Here is a 17,785-nt window from a genome sequence, read left to right as displayed (position 1 = left end):
GAAGTGCAGTGATTTTAGCAAAGGTTAAACAGCTCAGACATAAAAGAAACTGATTTCTCTCTTTATCTCTCTCTCTCAAACAAAAAAAACTCTTATATGTCAGAGACCTCCAGCAATTCAGCATGTAGCAGCAGAGTGTAAGCCGCCTCGGTGTAGTTCTCACAGTCTAGGTGCAAATCTCGCAGCTTGTATAAATACCTGGTTACAAGAGCACAGCAGTTAAACACAGCTAGCCTGCTGGTCAAAAAATGAAATGTTCCATGCGTCATTCTGACTCACCGGATATAAATGTCCTCCCTCTTTTTTTCTTTGTAGAAATTCTATAAGAAAAAGAAAGTCTTAAATACATATTGAACATTTTCTCTCAAGCAGTTTGAAAATATAATTGCTTTCTGCACATAGGCCCACAGCGTGAGGTCTTTGTTAACACTGTTAAGTACAGACATAGAGCATACCAGCACATTGACAGTGCAGCTCATGCGGTGTTCAGGACTTTCATCATGTGTAATGGTGCGGTACGCCAGGAGATTCTCCAGCAGGCTGCTCAGCAGCAGAGCCAGCTCCTCTCCTGACTGGGACAGGTATCTGTGGCGTCTGCAGTGCTCCAGCAATCTGCACATACAAACAAATATCCTTCACAGGCTGCTCTTCAGCTGTAATGGACCACTTCTAGTTGATCCGTGTGCCAAAGCCTGCTTTTCCTCCTGACAAGCATATAAAAATTTGCTTTGGCAATTGTCTGGAATCGTACATTCTGTGCCCGAGGGGTTTCTATTGATTAGCGGTTCCTTTTTCCAACACACTGTCTTGTCCTTCTGGCTCCTTGAGGACTTTATCAAAACACAATCAGAGAGGCCTTTGTTGTATTTTAGAAGCAACCCGATGTGAATTCACTATTAGAAAGAATTGGATTTTTGATCAGTTGGTTGTACTACTTAACCCTTTACGCTTCAGTGCGTCGTAGGTGTACCGCCGGCGGTGCACCTACTAATTTGCATAGGAATTTCAAGAATGTCCGACGGCTGCAAACCCGATTATACAAACACTATACGCCGATGGAAAGCTTAGATTCTCATGAATCCGCCGGTATAAACCACTTTCAGATGCGATTACTACAGCGGGTGAGAAAAACACATTTGTCCGACAAAAACAAATATTCATCCATCCGTTCTCTATACACGGCTTCAACGCACACATCGCGACTCACATTTCCGGGTTCATTACTACACACAAAAAAAAGATTCCACAAAAAACGGCCATAATCCAACCTTTTACATCCAGACGACACAAGCCAGTAAACTATTTTGTCCAAAACATGTCCTGAAGTCGCATAAAATCCCCGAATCGGTCATTTTCAAGGAAATGCACCTCGTGATGTGCGTTCAATATTCCCCGTATTTTTCGTAATTTTTTTTATTTAAAAATAGAATATTAGCGATTTTTTGTACTGAAAACGGCTGGAATTGACCGAAGCTTAAAGGGTTAAAAAAAGAAAGAAATATTTTCTGTTTGATCTGCTCCCCTTACGTTTTCTCCAGCAGGACTTTGTACTGCTCATCTCCTCGGCCTCCTTCTACCTCTTGATCCAATTTTGTTATCAATTCGTTCTCAAACTGCAAAGATAAGAAAGGAGTTTAAAAAACTGACAATAATACACATTGAAAATGTCATATTTAGCTGGGAGTTAGTAGAATTGAAACAAAAAACAACAAAGTGCTGAACTTCAGAGGCAACTTTTTACCGTTTCAAATGTGCGTCCAGGGCTGAAGTTGTGCTCGCACTGCATCATATCAAAGAAGATGGGGATGGTCGCCTTCCTCAGTTCAGGCTCAGGGACCAGCGTGACCTCCAGAATGGATCCCACCATGGCTGGGATGAACCTCATTTTGTGGGGGCCTGAGGGACAACAAACATTTTCACGCAGAAATATCACAGAATGATTTGAGAAGGCAATAAACTGCATCTTCATTCTCAACAAACAGAGGACAAATCTAATAATGTGGTAAACTAAACAACAACACACTGTGAAACTGGACAATAAAAAATATTGTCTTGTTATTCCCCCTGCATTACTGCCAGGCACTGAATAAACACTTCCACAAACTCTATGATAATAGCAGCATTATCAGATTGTCCAAAATACTCACCAAGGTTGTACCACATATCTCTGATCTTAAATCCAATAGTCTTCCTCATGTCCCCATATCTGTGGCAAATTTAAAACAAAGAGCTGTTAGATTAAGTTCTCTCCATTTAAATGATCTTTTCGATGAATTGTAAATGATCTCACTTGTTCAGTATTTTATTTCGTTTCTCTTGAGAAAAGGATTCCAGCTGCAGTGTCTTGTGAGTGAGGTACGCCACGGTCAGATGAAAGTAGTTATTCCACAGCTGCAAGGGAAGCAGGGTTTTCAAATATTAATAACATAATTACCTTCTCATAACGCTTGATTTTGATTTTGTGTTTAATAAAAAATGTAACCTCTGCTGAGGCAGGGGAGGACGAGACACACCTGTAGTTCAAAATGTGCCTGGTCCAGAAAATACATATTGAGGACATCCGAGTACTGGCTGATGGCCCTCAGGAAGACCTGCATCTGGACCAGGTTCATGATCATCCAGTCAGCAGGGAAGACATTCCCCATGAGGTCCTTAAACATGATGAACGTCTCCATGAGGAAGTCCTTAGATAAGAAGAGTAATTAAATCGTTACTGCAAGTGTATGCACTCTGTCTCTTTAAAGAAATACAATGAGTGGCATCCAAATAAGCAGAAACCAAGCTAAGCAAATCCACATCACTGCTGCTACACGTCAGACACACATAGTGCTCCTGCAGCTTAATGGAGGCCCACAGACATCCTCATCATGTCAGTCCAATCTGCTGCATGAAATGTCTATAATCAATATTCCCTTAAGGAGCAGTAAGTGGCCTGGGTGGTTTAATGCCTGTTATTGATGTTTCACGACAAGATGTAGCCAACAGGGGAGGAACCAAGACACTTACAATGATATCCTGTCTCGTCTTGAAGGTGCTGATGTAGTGGGCGTAATGCATGTCATCCATTTGCTTCAGGATAGCCGTCATGCAGGCTAGATAGTGGCCCTGCCACAAAAAAAAAGACCACTATTACTCAAATGATTTCACAGTAAAATATCCCTAAAGAATCAGCATTTCCAGCACATCTTGGCTATATTTAGCTATTGTTGTCAGTATTATCAAGATTAAAATGACTGCTGAAGATGCAGCTGTCAAGGACACTTTTCAGCTGTAACATCCCAGTGAGCCTTACAATGAGAGGAGAGGATCTGTCCATGCTGATGACAGTACGATTAACCCTGCGAAGAAGCCGCTCCATTATCAGCTGAACGTGCCCTCTGGTTGGACCCTGCACAGACAGAACAGCCTCAGGTACAGCTACCAGCTCAGACACAGCGACACAGACATAATGTAGAGTGCTGTCAGTGTTAAAGGGCTGACTCACCCTAGTTTCTCAGTTTTTTTTTTTTTTTTTGGAGTGCTAGTCTCAACTACAACACAATGGAGATGAATAGAGTTGCTTTAGTGTTTACTGAAGCATTTTCAAAATGCAGAAAGAAAACTCAGCAGCCACAGAGCGAGCATTTCTACATTCTATATATCATGTGGCAGCAAACTAAATACCTCTTTGCTTTAGATTTTTGGTTGAACAATAACAGACAATTGAGAAACAATGATTGGCAATTTTCTGCTAAACATTCTGATATCAGAACAAGCAATTATTTGCCTGAACAGAAAACTATTAATTAGCTGAAGCCCTAAACAGCAATATGCATTTCCAGAAACAGTTCAGGCTACTATAGACAAATGCTTCATAAGTGTTCTTTGTGGTAGTGTTTTTGGTGAAACAAGTTTGTGAGGATTTTATGCTTTTCTTTGCCCTAAATTATAGTAGACAAATATCTTTCTGTTAGTCAGACAAAAAATAATTTTGAAGCTGTCATTTGAGGTTTTAAACAAAGTGATGGCCAGTTGTGATCATTTCCTGTTGTTTTCAAGAGAAAAACTGCCCACACAGTGAGGTCTATGGATTATCCTGAGTAACTGCACATCCTGACATTCTTTTATCAACACAGCGAGCACGAAGTAATGAAACTCCATTCATCTCCGTTGTTACAGGGCAGTAGAAAAATACTCAGAGACAGATTTTTCAGAACCTGGGCAAATAAAAGCCAAACTGCGTGGATGACTAGACGTTCCATCCATCCATCTATTCATGTTAAACCCCTTATCAGACGGTAGGTCACAGTGGCGACAGGCTAAGCGGAGCAGCCCAGACTTTACTCCCCAGGGCTACATCCTCCAGTTTCTCCAAGGAGATCCCAAGATTCTCCCAGGACCGATGGGATATGTAATCCCTCCAGCATGCTCTGGTGTGCCCAAGGGCTTCTATGAATGTGCCCCAATAACCTCTACAGAGACCTATCTCTGAGGTCCCCATGGAGGTCTGAGCTCTTCATACGATCTCTAAGGGTTAGCAAGCCACCCTCTACATAAAATTCTGTTCCGTCACAGAATTTGGGTGTGCTGGCTCTTTAAATCTAATCTCCTTCTACGTGTCTAAATGTGAACTTTGACTCCTCACCACGTCTTTGCGGTCCAGGTTGTCCAACACCGTGCTAAGCAGCTGAACGCAGGCTTCGTAGTCGGGTTTACTAGAGTGGTCGTCCAGCTGCCCGCTCAGCTGATCCGTAACAAGCGGCAGAAGCACATCTCGACAATCTGTTGGCACAGAGCAGAGAAAATCAGAGCTCATTGGATCCCACAGCACATCAGCATGTTAATGGAGCCGACAAACTTGTAGGTAAGTGTAATGCGGACCAGAAGTTTTTTCTTTTTCCTTTCATCTGATGTGAAATGTCATTATGCGGTTTTTGAGCCTCGAGGACTCCTACCTGGCTGCCTGAAAAGGTCACTCTCCACCATTTTACACATGCAGCCAAGCTTCTGACGCACGAGCTGAGAGTCAGGAATGCTCTCAATGAACTTTGCTAGGAGAACACTGAAAAGAGAATGACAGAAAAAAGCCAAAAGAGCAGCTGTGACAATTTTAATGCTATTCACATTTCACATCTAGTAATTACAGTCACGGAGGACTAATGAGCAGCGCACATGACGGGCTGATTTTACAGCAGCAAGAAGTGAGAATATCGCCTCCTTTACTCAGAGGTAAATATGATAATTTGCACTGAGACAGGCAATTATCATTTCCTACTGTGAAAACCCTCTGTAGAGTTACCTGAGCTCCACAGGATCAAACACAGTCTGGATGTCATTAATGATGCTCGGGAGGTATTTCAATATTGCCCCCTGAAAAACAAAAGAATCAGCTCTCAACAGGCAGGAGGATGTATTCTTATTCTCTAGTAAAACAAGCTATTTAACAGAGCTTTTCCTCACCTTACTAAAGCTGCCAACAGGGAGCTCACGTTATTTTTGCAGTTAATTTGTACAACTTTTCAATAACTTGTCTAAAACAGTATAACACATTTTCACAGCTGGATAGTCATCTACACATAACAGCTGCAAACACAAAGACGGACAATCAAAGCAACATCTTCAGACCTACAGCATTGCTTTTTTCTTTTGAAGCTAGAAAATGATAAACTGGCAAATATTTTAAATGTTTCCACAAGATATTTTATTCCACAAAACAAATTAAAAAGCCGCTACTGCTAACATCAACCGTACATCATCTGCAGCGTACCTTTATCTTCACTCCCTCATCCAGCGGTCTGTCCATAAGAGTGTTGAATGAGAGAAAAAGGGTGCGAATGGAGTTGAAGAACGCATCTCCATCTTCACTGTTCCCATAGAATCTGAAAATGAAGGTCAGACATCGCATGAGATGTCATCTTTAAGAGTTAAGTCAATTTTTGTGTGACAGTGCCTCTGATACCTGAGATAGAGGACGCGGGACTGTACAATAAACCTGAACAGGTACTTGAGAGCTTTGAGTGCCGCGTAGAGCCTCTCGGTGAGTTGGGGCTCCTCGGCGTGGCCCACGTAGTAGTTAAGCACACGGGTGAGCTTCCTGAGAAAGTAAAGGAGTCAGGCATCAAGTTCTGCTGGTAATTTGGGTGTGGGAGGACAAGAAGAGCAAAACAAACTAAAAATAAACAGCATAAGTCATCAAAGGGGAGAAATACAGCACGGGGACTCACATGTAAGCCAAAGTGGCGCTGAAGTGCTTGTTGATGTAGGTTTCCAGGACCGGATTAAAGTGCTGGAATTTGATGTCGCCAATAAGTGTGATTATAAATACCTGGTTGCAAACAAGAGGAAGAAACAAGTTGAGAGAATGGTGAATATTTCTACAACTGTCAGAGATTCAGGTTATCTTTATGTGCAGCAGAGATTTACAGCAAATCAGCATCACAGTTAGTCAGTTTCTGTAAACACAGTGTGAGCCTGTTAACTCCATTAACGCAGCACCAGAGCTGCTTCACAACAGAAGCGAACGAGGTCACAGAAACAGCAAGAGACAGAGTTTAAAAGCATACAGATGCAACCATAAAATGCCAACCTTCTCCCTTCACCCTGAGTACGAGTGGAGGACTAATCAACAAGAGGGAGCGTTGGTAGGGAGAGGAGTGCAGCGCATGAAAACCACCTCATGTGTACAAATACACAAATAAGCTACATCACCTCATGTGCAAAACACTGTTCAAAGCCAATATACACCACATAAAGAGAAGCACCATCAAAAGGCACTTCTGCTATTCTTGAGCTTGACCTAGCCTCGAGGAAGAATCCGTAATGAGTTCCCATGTAACGTGCACTCAGGTAGGCAGGTATGTAATGAAACAAGCAAGCAGACCATCTCATATTGGATGGAATTTTCACAGAAAATGTTTTTTTTCTCCTATTTATTATCAAAGTACTTGATGAATGAATTGCTGTTTGTAGAGACGTTAAACACATTAATGCAAAAAAAAAAAAAAAAAAAAAATCTGGAGAGCACTGCAGCTTTTTGTTACTGCTAATGCAAACAGAACATCACACTGTTGCTGCTTCGTTTTAAGGGTCAGGATTTGCCAGAAAAGCATTAATTTAAATGTCACATTATCTGACAGCATCAAGAGACAAATGTGATTATACTTGCTTTGAATGGCCGATGCTGAATACCGCAGTGAAAAGCCAGCCATCACAGAGAAGGGTGAGACGTGATATCATTTAAATATGGGGATGACAACACGCATTTCCAGACAATCTCTCCTAGAAGGCATTCAGTGTTGCACTCAGTCGTTTCATATGAAATGTGCCAGAAACAGTTATGTGACAAACGGGAAAATAAGAGAGCCGAGAGAGAAGTTTCAACCCTGATTGCTTTGTCACCACAACGCACCCGGGTTTGAATGTGGGAATATTGCCTTCAGAAGTTACTGAAATAGTGGGACCCAGCATCACCAATTCCGACATCTAAATGGTGTGTTTGAGAGGAGGGGCGGGTTCTGAAACTTTTCAATCATCCGACAAGCTGTTCTGATGGACTGTACTGGATCCTTTAACGTGTTCAATGGGCGAAACGCTGAGCAGCTGTTAAGAAGCAGTCACAGAAAACATAATGCATTTCTGACCAAGGTTAGCGCTGACAGCATCAGTCCCCTAGCCTAGCCGCGCTAGACAACCCACGGCAACGAATTTAATTCTCTGCCAGGGTGGGTCTAGTTACCCTCCATAAGGCTCGAGGTTGGATGCTCCTAAAACTGGCCGGACCAATCACCATGAAGTGTAGAGTCAGAAGGCGGGCGTAACTAAGTGACGACAGAGGCGTGACGATTCTGACAGAAACAACCGGAAACAACTAGCCTAGCCGCGCTAGACAACCCACGGCAACGAATTTAATTCTCTGCCAGGGTCGACAACAAAAACGACAACAGTCGTTGAGCTCCATTAGCGCCGACTCTGAATAATCTTTCCGTTAACATGTCTGTAATATACTTGAGCTTCACCCATTGACTGTATAAATAAGGCTTCACCGAACTACCACATCCTCTGATTTCCGGCGCTCTAGGAGCCTATTCATTGCGTTGATTGGTTGTATACCTACCCAATTGCTGCAGAGTGATTTGATAGACAACCTTTTATAGCCCGCCTCCCTCCCTGTCGAGCGGGCCTAGACCCTTGTGCCTTCAGAAACAAGGGTCTAGCGTGGCTAGGCTATCAGTCCCCAGAAGTGTGTTTACGAAACAAGTATTGGTAATTTTTGATATTTCACAAGAATCAGGCAACATTTAGTGAAAGGTCTGAAAAATAAGGTAAGGTAAATTCAGTTTGATTTTATTTTCTATCCGTGTGATTGCTTAGATTCAGCTGGTGGGTGTTGGGAACCAGCACTGTATCATAAAATGTGATCCATTATTGACATTTATGCTGTAAAACTTAGAACCGCCTGAAACTGTCACTTCACCAGAGACTCACCAAGGCGTTGAACACCAGAGTATCATAAGTGTCCTTTTCTGAAGTCTCCATCATGATGTTGAACAGAGCATCAAGAGTGTCCTGGAGAAACTGTGGATAATAAAAACATCTATTACAAAAGAACCATTAAACACAACATCATATAAAAAACGCTGACATTTAAAAGCATGTAGCACTTTCAATACAAGGAATCCACTCAGAGAGGCTGCTCAGTCTTTGTACTGTCCGACGGATGAAATCAGAACAGGCGTGTGTTATGCGTGTGTATGTTATGTACAGATTCCAAACTGTGTGACATAAATATGTAGGGGGCGGCGGGAATTGATTGGACTCGGAAACACTCCAACAATTTAATCAACTGTTCCTTGTAAAATTTCCGAAAGATAAGTCCTGGTGGATTTGTAGTCGGATCGCAATCATGTGATCGTCAGTCGGCAGGTGACGTAGCGTTTACTTGTTGTCATAGTTACAGTGACACCGTGCTGTTATCTAGCAATAGAAAATCCATAATAAATCCGTGAATCCAGACTATAAGCCGCATCACTGCCAAAATCTAATGAGGAGGTTCTCGTCTCATTTCTGACCTTCCCTGAAAATTTCATCCAAATCCGTTATTTGGTTTTTGAGTAATGTTGTGCACAGACAGACTGACGTACGCCCATCGTCGCATAACTCCACCGCGTTCCTTGGTAAAGTAATAATCTATATGAGGACTTACTTTGACAATCTCCCCTCCTTCTACTTCCATGAGTCTCTGCAAGATCTGGTCCAGATCCTCAGGATTAGACCTCCAGTTCAACAGGCCAAGCAGATCCACTAAGGGGAAAAAAAATCAGCACATCAGAATGGATTTTATTCCAGCAGCAGGGAGATTGTTAAAAGTTCAATATTTCAGTAAAAACGGAGTTAGATCTGCATCAGGCAACATCAAGACATCAGCAGAAGATTAGCAGATCAGCTTAATTAATTACAATGGACTCTGTGGGGAGGTAATGATGACTGCACTGCTGCCCAATCCATCACAGAATCTCTTTCATTTCTTAAAGATGACTTGTGACAAGAAATCTTTTAATTATCACAAAGTCGCAGGCTGCAAGAGTGGCAAAATGGAGATGACTCCTTCTACGGTACCATTCTGAGTGAGTTTAGTGGAACAGGTGAGCGTAGCGATCTGGAAGCTGTCTTTGGTCACGGGAATCGCTCCTGAATGGTGGAACTGCTTCCCCATTTGCTTTTCCTTTTCCCCCACTTCAGCCCAGGTTGCTGGCAAGGTGAGATAAACTTTTGCATCCTCTGCTTTTTTCACGTCAACCTAAGAAATTCATAAAACGGGAATGATTCATGAAGCATATTGATCGATGGAGATCTAATTTCATATTTATCGATTGAGGACAGATTCATGCATAATCCATCTACCCACCGTCAGCTATTCAAGACTGATTTTTGTGTAATTAGATAAAAGCAATAAACAATCTGCTTATTTTAAAGCCCAGTGAATTAAATTTCATGTAAAATAAAAGCATTATCCCGCAACACTACCTTATAGACGATAAGCTCATGCCTGCCATCTTTTAGTGTTGTCCCATCTCCTCTCATCAACCGGACGAAGGCCATGCCAAAGGGCTTCTCTGATTTGTCTCTAGCTGAAGGATACACAGGAGCATAAGATGGGAACAGATCCAACAACAGTCACTCTAGCTTTATTTAACATGGTGGCAGCATTACATGTGCGTGTTTGTTATAGGAATAAGGCACAGTCACTCACAGTCCTGGGAGGATCTGTGTCGAAACATCACCCTCAGGTGGCAGCGACACACGTCTTCAATGGGAATTGTCACCTTGCAGGGGTGAGAGGAAAGTCAGGGAAATTATAGAGTGAGTTAATACAGGATTATACATATGGAAGAAATGCTATCTGGTGGGAGATTTGTATGAGAGGCACATTCTGCATATATTTTCCCTAAAAGATTATTTCATTATATTGAGCCACAGCAAATCCTTTTTAAAAAAAAAACTAATTAGAGAAAATGAGAGATGATGTTGGCAGCACAGAGCTGCACACGTGGGACCTTGACAAACTTACCTTCACTGTTTCATTCCAACAAGGCTGCTTCACCTGGTAGTAAATGACAGACTTGTACTCCGTTATGCCATCATAACCGGCCCCAGGAAATATTGCTTTCTGTAGAAATTGAAGAAAGAAGATAAGTCTATTTGATGGAACTATATGAATTAATTTTGGCAAAAAAAAGTGTAAAATTAACAGCAGAAATCCAAAAAAATGTTATTACACTCTGTTACATAAACCTGCTCAGAATAACTGCAAATGCAGAAAACAAAGACACCAGACTGAGAGTGAACATCCATGCTAACAGCCATAGATGCACATATGTCAAAAAAAGCCTCCAGGTCAGAAAAGTGAAACAACACAGCAGTGCCTTGAAGCTGCAATGCTTCTAAGAACCAGGAGGAGGAGACTCCTTTAGTTGCAAATACAAGTTTGATTGTATAGCGTCTTTGAGAAAGTAACCGTACTTCTAATTTGTTACTTCAGCAAACATTATTCCTGAAATATTTATGGTTTTGACCACTAGTGTCAAATGTTTTTGAATACAGCGCGATGTCCATTTTGCAAATTATCGTCCCATTTAGAGTAAAACAGACAATAAAGCAGAGCATGCTTTAGCACAGGGATGGACCAGGTTGACAAGTTGCTACCACATGTTAGCATCCTCCAGTTCTCAGCCAGATTCAACCCGTGCTCGGTTTCAGGAGAGCAAGATGGTGACGGCCCAATTCCAAATTTGAGGCTTCAAAACAGTGTCCTAAATTCCAGTTGGTAATGTCAAAATTCCTACATTCATCTTTTGTATGTAGGTTATGCTAGCTGTGCTAAGCTACACGCTAACACAGGTTTGATAACATGCTAACAAAGACAATGCTAAAATGTTGATGTTTGACAAGATATCTATGATGTCATATCTTAAGAGTAACGTGTGCACATGCTACCAACTAAGTATAGCTGGAGTTAATGTCATTCAGAGGATTCAATTATGTCAAACGGTGGAGTGGGGTTTTCTGTGTCATTATTCAGAGTCAGACTCCATTCTAAGCGTCTGCAGCTAAATTACTCTATTGCCTAAAAGGGAGTAGTTTTATAGTGTTTGAGCAGAGTCTTAAGTGAGTTAGTGTGCTTGAGCTGCAGCGATTAGTGGAGGGGTGAGTGAAGAGAAAGGCAGGCATTACACGGAGCTACGTACTCTAAAGAAAGCAGCCGTGTAGAGTTACATCTCGGCCATTTTAAGTTAGGATACAAAATAGTATCGTGGGAAAAACTTCTAAAATTGTAACTTTGACACAAAGAGATGAGGTTTTGGGGTTAAGTCATTGACCAGAGAGAGACTTTAATTTGCTGAATTCAAAGGTCTAGTTTACCTCCATGGGATTGCCTTCATCATCGTGAACACTCAGTATGACCTCTACATTTTTAGGGGTCTTCTTTTTACCACGGTCAAACTCTCCCTGTAGCAAGGTTACATAAATATCATTCCTCACGTTTCCTGCAAAAAGGACAGCAGACGATCAGGTCGATGTGCTGAGAATGTAGAAACACTTCTCATGGCTGCATGAGCAATTAAAATGAACACGACCATGGTGTATGCAGAGCAATGCCCAGCAACAAAGACTTGAATCCACCTGGGAGGATGATCTCTGGAAAGCCCATTTTCCTGACGATAGCCGTGCTGCGGTCCACAAAGTGGGGGTAGTCCTTCCTAACCTGGGCAAGATCCCCTGGGAGGAGCTTCAGGGTCACAAACAGCCCTGCCAGGAAACATGTAAAGAAATTCAATGAAGCAGACACCAAAGGGATACAGCTTGCAGACCTCTCACACGTCATTTATTTTTCTCAAAACAAAAAGGTCAATTTAGAGCGACCCTGTGAAATCACAGGGGAACACACTGTCTGTGAGCACTTCATTTTACCCTGGCCTTTGTGATTGACCTCCCGCGTCGCAATGACTTTGTTGAAGACAGCAGTGAGCGGCTCATTCTCTCCTATGACTCTAGAAGGGATGAGCGGAGACATGATGAGCTGCCTCTGACGGATGTAGGTTTCCATAGCTATCCTGGGAGAATAATATTGGGATGAGAGTACAAAAAAAATCAGCTGCCAGCATCTCTGACAGGTGACAAACAAATGGACCGAGGAGCCGCAAAGGCAACGTGAGGCTCTCTGGATGTCTTGATGAGATGCACTATTATCCCTCCGAACATCCCTCCTTCCTGAAGTGACTACAATAGAGTCAAGCTGCAGAGTGCTGCCACGATACAGAGATTTATGAGGCGCAAGATTGCAATGTGTATATTTTAAAACACAAAAGTTAATTAAGACTAAAATGAATTATTACTCTCAGTTGCTTTGACACAATCATCAATGTAAATCGTGTTTTCTCTTTCATTCTTGAACTCTTTTAGTTCATCAGTGCAGTTTTTCAGTGACCTTATTAAACTGGCGGCATGTTCAGTGCAATGTTTACTGTCCAATTTCTCGCATTACAAAATATTTCTGGCTCACTGCTAGAATTAAACTTGAAATGTTTGCTGTATTGTCAGAAGTAGCGTTTAGAGATATGCTAATGACTCTGTGAGGCTGTAGTTTGAGCTAACTAAATGCCACCGTCAGCATGTTTTAATGGTGTAATGTGTACCATGTTCACCAACTCTGTCTAATCTGTTAGAATACTGGCATCTGATATTTGGTAACCCCTTGAGATGACAAAACAAAGAATATTAATCATTCAATTCAATACATTACAGTAGACAAAATGTTCATCCTCACTTTTCTTCATTTATCATATCATATTTCCTCAAATAGTGTCCAAGGCAGTTATTTACCTCGACTGAAGAAGGTCACCAATCAGGCATTTTTTTCAGAAGCAGGTCACTTTGAATTCCCTCCGTTTGTTATGCATAACTCGATGTATTTATGCATAACGTCTCCTTTTAATCCATGCTGCTTCGTGCTGTCAAAGTTACTGCACTCAGCAATTAATAGTGCATCAAGAAACCACCTTCTTTTGACAGGCATTTAGAAAAAAAGCCACAGTTTCCCAGAGACAAATCTTTTATCGACAAGCAAGCATCATCCTGTGGTCACTTGTTGGCGTTAACACTGGGATCACTACAGCAGCTTGCAGATTCACCAATTCACACAAAGGTAAACAAAACACAACCTGAGGGACTGAACTGAAAACATAATGGAAGAACCATAGCTTATAACTCACTATAACAGAATATGCAGAACAGTTTAGTAAATGCAGACGAGCTTTGCTACTGAAAAGCCAGAAATTCACCAACAAGCTCTATACGGCGCTAGAGTACAAATTAAACACTCACAGGAATCGATTTTAAACTAAAAGTCTTCAGGTTTCAGTGAAAAAACTCTTAATTTCTTAACAGTGTTCATATTGTGAAACATTTGCAGGTATATCGCATTCTCCAACATGTGCCGGTCACTATCAGGAGTCCTACTTTTGACTGGCTCCCGGGTTTTATTTGAGGAAATATTATATGTTCTTAAAACTAGTTTACAGCTGCAACTCAATTAAATGTACAGCAGAGTGGGTTACCTCATTTCTTTGAATCAGAGTTACCCAATATAGACCAGAAAAACATTAGAGAGGCAACAACACAGAAGGGAATATGACAAAGTGTACTGTACTGGTTGTGTCAAAGGGAAAGCAGAGAAATGTAAGCGAGGCTTAACCATACCAAAAGGTTTCTGTGTACTGCTAGACACATCAGATGTGAGGCAGATGAAAAGCTGTGGTTTTATCGATCCACCTTCTTTGTTGTACAGAGTTGCACTGGGTTCTGTGAATACACGTTCACTCTGTAGACTATGTTTTGAAATTGGCGTTTTATTTGAGCTTTAATAAATACTGTTCAGTCTGTAGTGGATATTTGAGTTGACAATTGGCTTTCTGTTTCTGAGTTTAAATGAGAAATAACAAATACTGAAACAAAATGCCAGTGGACTTCAATGACACATTTGTTTAGACAACTGACAGTCTTGATTAAGCAATAATAAAGGGTGGTCCGACTTAAGAGTTTAATGATTTGACGGCCTTTGGCAGTGTTTTGGGAACAGCAACTGTGCTCCAGAAAATGCGCTTAGCAGCTAAAAATAATAATAATATAAAGTCCTGTTATTATTTCAGTCCTTTGCTCGTTTGAAAATTAATTTAGCATGACCTTTTTGTTGTTCATTTGTAGTTATCTAAATCATGATTAGCACTGCCAAATAAGTCACTCTGTGTTAATGGAACACAAAGTCATTTGTCAAGGCAGGAAAACTTGACAAGTCATGTGGTACAATATGTCTTTTGTATAACAAAAATAATGCAGAGTCTAGATTTGTGTTTGCATCCTGTGGTGAAAAGTAACCAAGTACATTTAGTACAATTCTGAGGTATTTTTACTTTACGCGAGTACTTCTTCTTCATGCTATCTTATACTTTGACATGACTGTGTTTCAGAGGGAAATATTGTACTTTCTAATACATCTGTCTGACAGCTTTTGTTGAAGATTTTACACAATGAATAATATAACAAGACTGCAAAATACAATGCAAAGCTAAAGACTACACCAGTGTTTTTTGGGGGGTTCTGACGTCTTACAAAGGTTAGGTGCGGTCGGGGTCACATTTGAGATGTCTATTAGTTGCTACAGTCACTTACACTTTAATACAACATTGTAGCAGCTGTCACTACGGTACAGTGTGAGTAATGAGACCAGCTTAATGCCAGCATGTCTGTAGGCACCCACACTGCTACAGAGGCCCTGGGGAAAACTCTAAATCTCCCCCAGCCCTCTTTCTGAGCCTGACCTCTGACCTTCCTGTGGACGGGGGACATTTTTCAATTATTATTAATAAAGACGTGGCTGGAAACTAAAACATCCCCTTTGGTAAAAAACAAGTTTTTTTCCTCCAAGTTTTTTAGGAGGCCACCTCATGAGCAAAACAAGCCAAGAAGGGATTATTTTCCTGAAAACACCCTTCCAAATATGTGACTTTGACACCCAGAGATGACATTTTAGGGGTTAAATACACAACTAGAAAAGAACTTTACCAACTCCAGTCTTATTTTAATAAATGTCAAAGTGATTCTATATCTCATCAAAACTCAAAGATTAGAGAAAAAAATCCAAAAACTAACCAGATTTGTGCATCAGAAGTTTCCCTCTTTTCTCTCTCATTAATCATCAGACAGCTCCTCAGAATTATCTGCCCCCCTGGAGTATAAAACTGTATATAAAGTAGTTCAAATCAGCTAGACGTCCAGCAGCAACAACAGTAACTGCTGACACACTGATGCTTCAGTATTAATCGCCTCATGTCATATAAGAACAATATTTCTGTCAGAGGGACTGGACCACACATTTTACTTAAACATTTTAACTACATTTTGCTGCTAATATTTAAGAATTTTCACTTAAGTAGAGTTTCTTAAGCAAGACTTTTACTTGCCATGGAGTATTTTTACAGTGCTGTGAGGGCACTTTTAAATAAATAAAGGATCTGAGTACTTCTCTAACCGCAGGGGGCATCCCTCCAGACACCAAATGCAAAATACTTCTGTAATTGAAAGGATGAAAAATGCTATAAAAATCCAAACTTAATGCACAATCCAAACATTTGACAAGCCCTTATAAATATTCTTTCTATAAAAACACTTTTTTTCATCCTCTGAACCTCTTCAATAAGACGCAGTGATCCAAGACACAGTGAGTACATTTCACTTTGGTAAATTCTGGTTTAGATGTCAGAAATCAGTCAAGATATTTTTGGGGCCTTTCCATCTAGGACTCCTGTGAGCATATGATCATCCTCACCCCCTCACTAAGCACATGCCATAAAAGTATGGCTTGAAGCCTGTCTTTGAGAATAGCTAACACTCAGGAACGTAAAAAGTTTGTATATGCGTCCTTGAAAAATGATATAGGAAAAGCAGAATTGCACCCTTGAAGAAGATGTGATGGAATGCATTACACAGTAAGTACAACTCTCGTCCTATTCCAATTCTTATCCATTATTTGTGCTCTATTGTGTGGCACTACAAAACAAGGTTGAGCCTGTTAACAATAGAAGTGTGACAGCACCAACAAAACTCACTGCTGAAAGGGGATGAAGTGCTGTTTGTCCTCGTCGTCTGTTTTGCCATGGGCGATATCTGTTATGTCCATCACTTCAATGACAAACAAATAGAAAGAGTCATGAATCAGCTCATTTACCAAATGTCATACAATTTCAGAGATACTGCCAAAACAACAGCAAAATAGGAATTTTCTTCTTTTAATAGCTCTAGATCATAAATCTGGAAACTGTATTTTCCATTTCTAATACAGAAGCAGAGCCAGGTGTTGGATCTCACTCACCTGTCGCCTGGCACGGCATTCATCCAGCATCATAATGCAAACTGAGGATCCTTCATCTTCAGTTTACAAACGCCTGTGAATTGTTCCTTCCACTCAGCTTTTTTTCCTAGAGCTTTTTTTTTTCCTGGCTAAGAATAATGCGACTCCTGAGTTAAAAGTTCTTTCTGACTCTGGTTTCAGTCCATTTGCTGGAACACCACAGAAAACCATTTTTCATCACATCCACTAATCATCTGGCCAAAAACAAAAAGACTGTCGCTAAACCAATTTCCACCGACTCCCTTGCCAAGGCAGAGGCAGAGTGGAGGTATTTTCTAGGTCAGAAAGCAGGTGTTCCCATTTCGTTCGACACATGGATCCTTTATTTCTCCACCTCAACAGACCTATTCATGCATCTGTGCCGCCAGAAAGGAGCGTAATTTTCTGTTGAATTGACTTTGGTGTTGCTTGAACGAATATTAGAACACCTGAAAAGCTGCTCACCAGCCACACCAAATGGTCTCCTCAACCCGCCGGTTTGTTTCTTGCCCTCTTTGAGCTCCATGCTGCCCACTCTGATGATCTGACACACCAGGAAGAGCCGCTGCCTCATCAAGTCACTGCTACTCAGATCCTGTGCACAAAGGACACAAAAGTTATTTATTACAGTCTATTGAGTGATAAGGTGCACTAGATACAAAAGGCGGGGGATTTCAGCTATCACTGGTCTGTCATTATGTGCATTCACAGGGCAGTGGCTGTAGACCAGATGGCAATTATTACAGGATAAAAGCATGTAGTAAAAGCGTCAAACATATCACCTTTCCACATTTTTATGTGTTCATTTTTCTGGTGGCTTTCTCAAGTCATAGGAGTCCTGACTTGTGCGCTTTGAGGAACAAA

General features: G+C 41.2%; 1 protein-coding gene across 3 annotated transcripts in view; it reads right to left on the bottom strand.

The window, feature by feature from the left end:
• dock5 (dedicator of cytokinesis 5) overlaps nt 1-17,785 on the bottom strand; it is a 38,664-nt gene that overhangs the window by 10,624 nt on the left and 10,255 nt on the right. For 2 of the 3 annotated variants that reach the window (XM_051950444.1, XM_051950445.1), the window contains exons 10-36: nt 17,387-17,516; nt 16,641-16,713; nt 12,448-12,590; nt 12,160-12,285; nt 11,899-12,023; nt 10,547-10,645; nt 10,229-10,301; nt 10,003-10,106; nt 9,595-9,775; nt 9,182-9,279; nt 8,464-8,553; nt 6,204-6,304; nt 5,939-6,073; nt 5,747-5,858; nt 5,279-5,349; nt 4,935-5,041; nt 4,625-4,761; nt 3,293-3,388; nt 3,007-3,105; nt 2,514-2,684; nt 2,291-2,391; nt 2,148-2,206; nt 1,742-1,896; nt 1,528-1,613; nt 456-612; nt 280-320; nt 108-198 (exon numbers count right to left, since the gene is read on the bottom strand). In XM_051950444.1, the coding sequence (XP_051806404.1) occupies nt 108-198; nt 280-320; nt 456-612; nt 1,528-1,613; nt 1,742-1,896; nt 2,148-2,206; nt 2,291-2,391; nt 2,514-2,684; nt 3,007-3,105; nt 3,293-3,388; nt 4,625-4,761; nt 4,935-5,041; nt 5,279-5,349; nt 5,747-5,858; nt 5,939-6,073; nt 6,204-6,304; nt 8,464-8,553; nt 9,182-9,279; nt 9,595-9,775; nt 10,003-10,106; nt 10,229-10,301; nt 10,547-10,645; nt 11,899-12,023; nt 12,160-12,285; nt 12,448-12,590; nt 16,641-16,713; nt 17,387-17,516 (2,961 nt within the window). The remainder of the gene's footprint in view (nt 1-107; nt 199-279; nt 321-455; nt 613-1,527; nt 1,614-1,741; nt 1,897-2,147; nt 2,207-2,290; nt 2,392-2,513; nt 2,685-3,006; nt 3,106-3,292; nt 3,389-4,624; nt 4,762-4,934; nt 5,042-5,278; nt 5,350-5,746; nt 5,859-5,938; nt 6,074-6,203; nt 6,305-8,463; nt 8,554-9,181; nt 9,280-9,594; nt 9,776-10,002; nt 10,107-10,228; nt 10,302-10,546; nt 10,646-11,898; nt 12,024-12,159; nt 12,286-12,447; nt 12,591-16,640; nt 16,714-17,386; nt 17,517-17,785) is intronic. The other variant, XM_051950446.1, reaches the window with a different exon arrangement.

This window comes from Acanthochromis polyacanthus, chromosome 7 (genome assembly GCF_021347895.1).
Source record: "Acanthochromis polyacanthus isolate Apoly-LR-REF ecotype Palm Island chromosome 7, KAUST_Apoly_ChrSc, whole genome shotgun sequence".
NCBI lineage: Eukaryota > Metazoa > Chordata > Actinopteri > Pomacentridae > Acanthochromis > Acanthochromis polyacanthus.
Note: the sequence above shows the minus strand (reverse complement) of the source record. Positions and strands in the feature narration are given on the sequence as shown.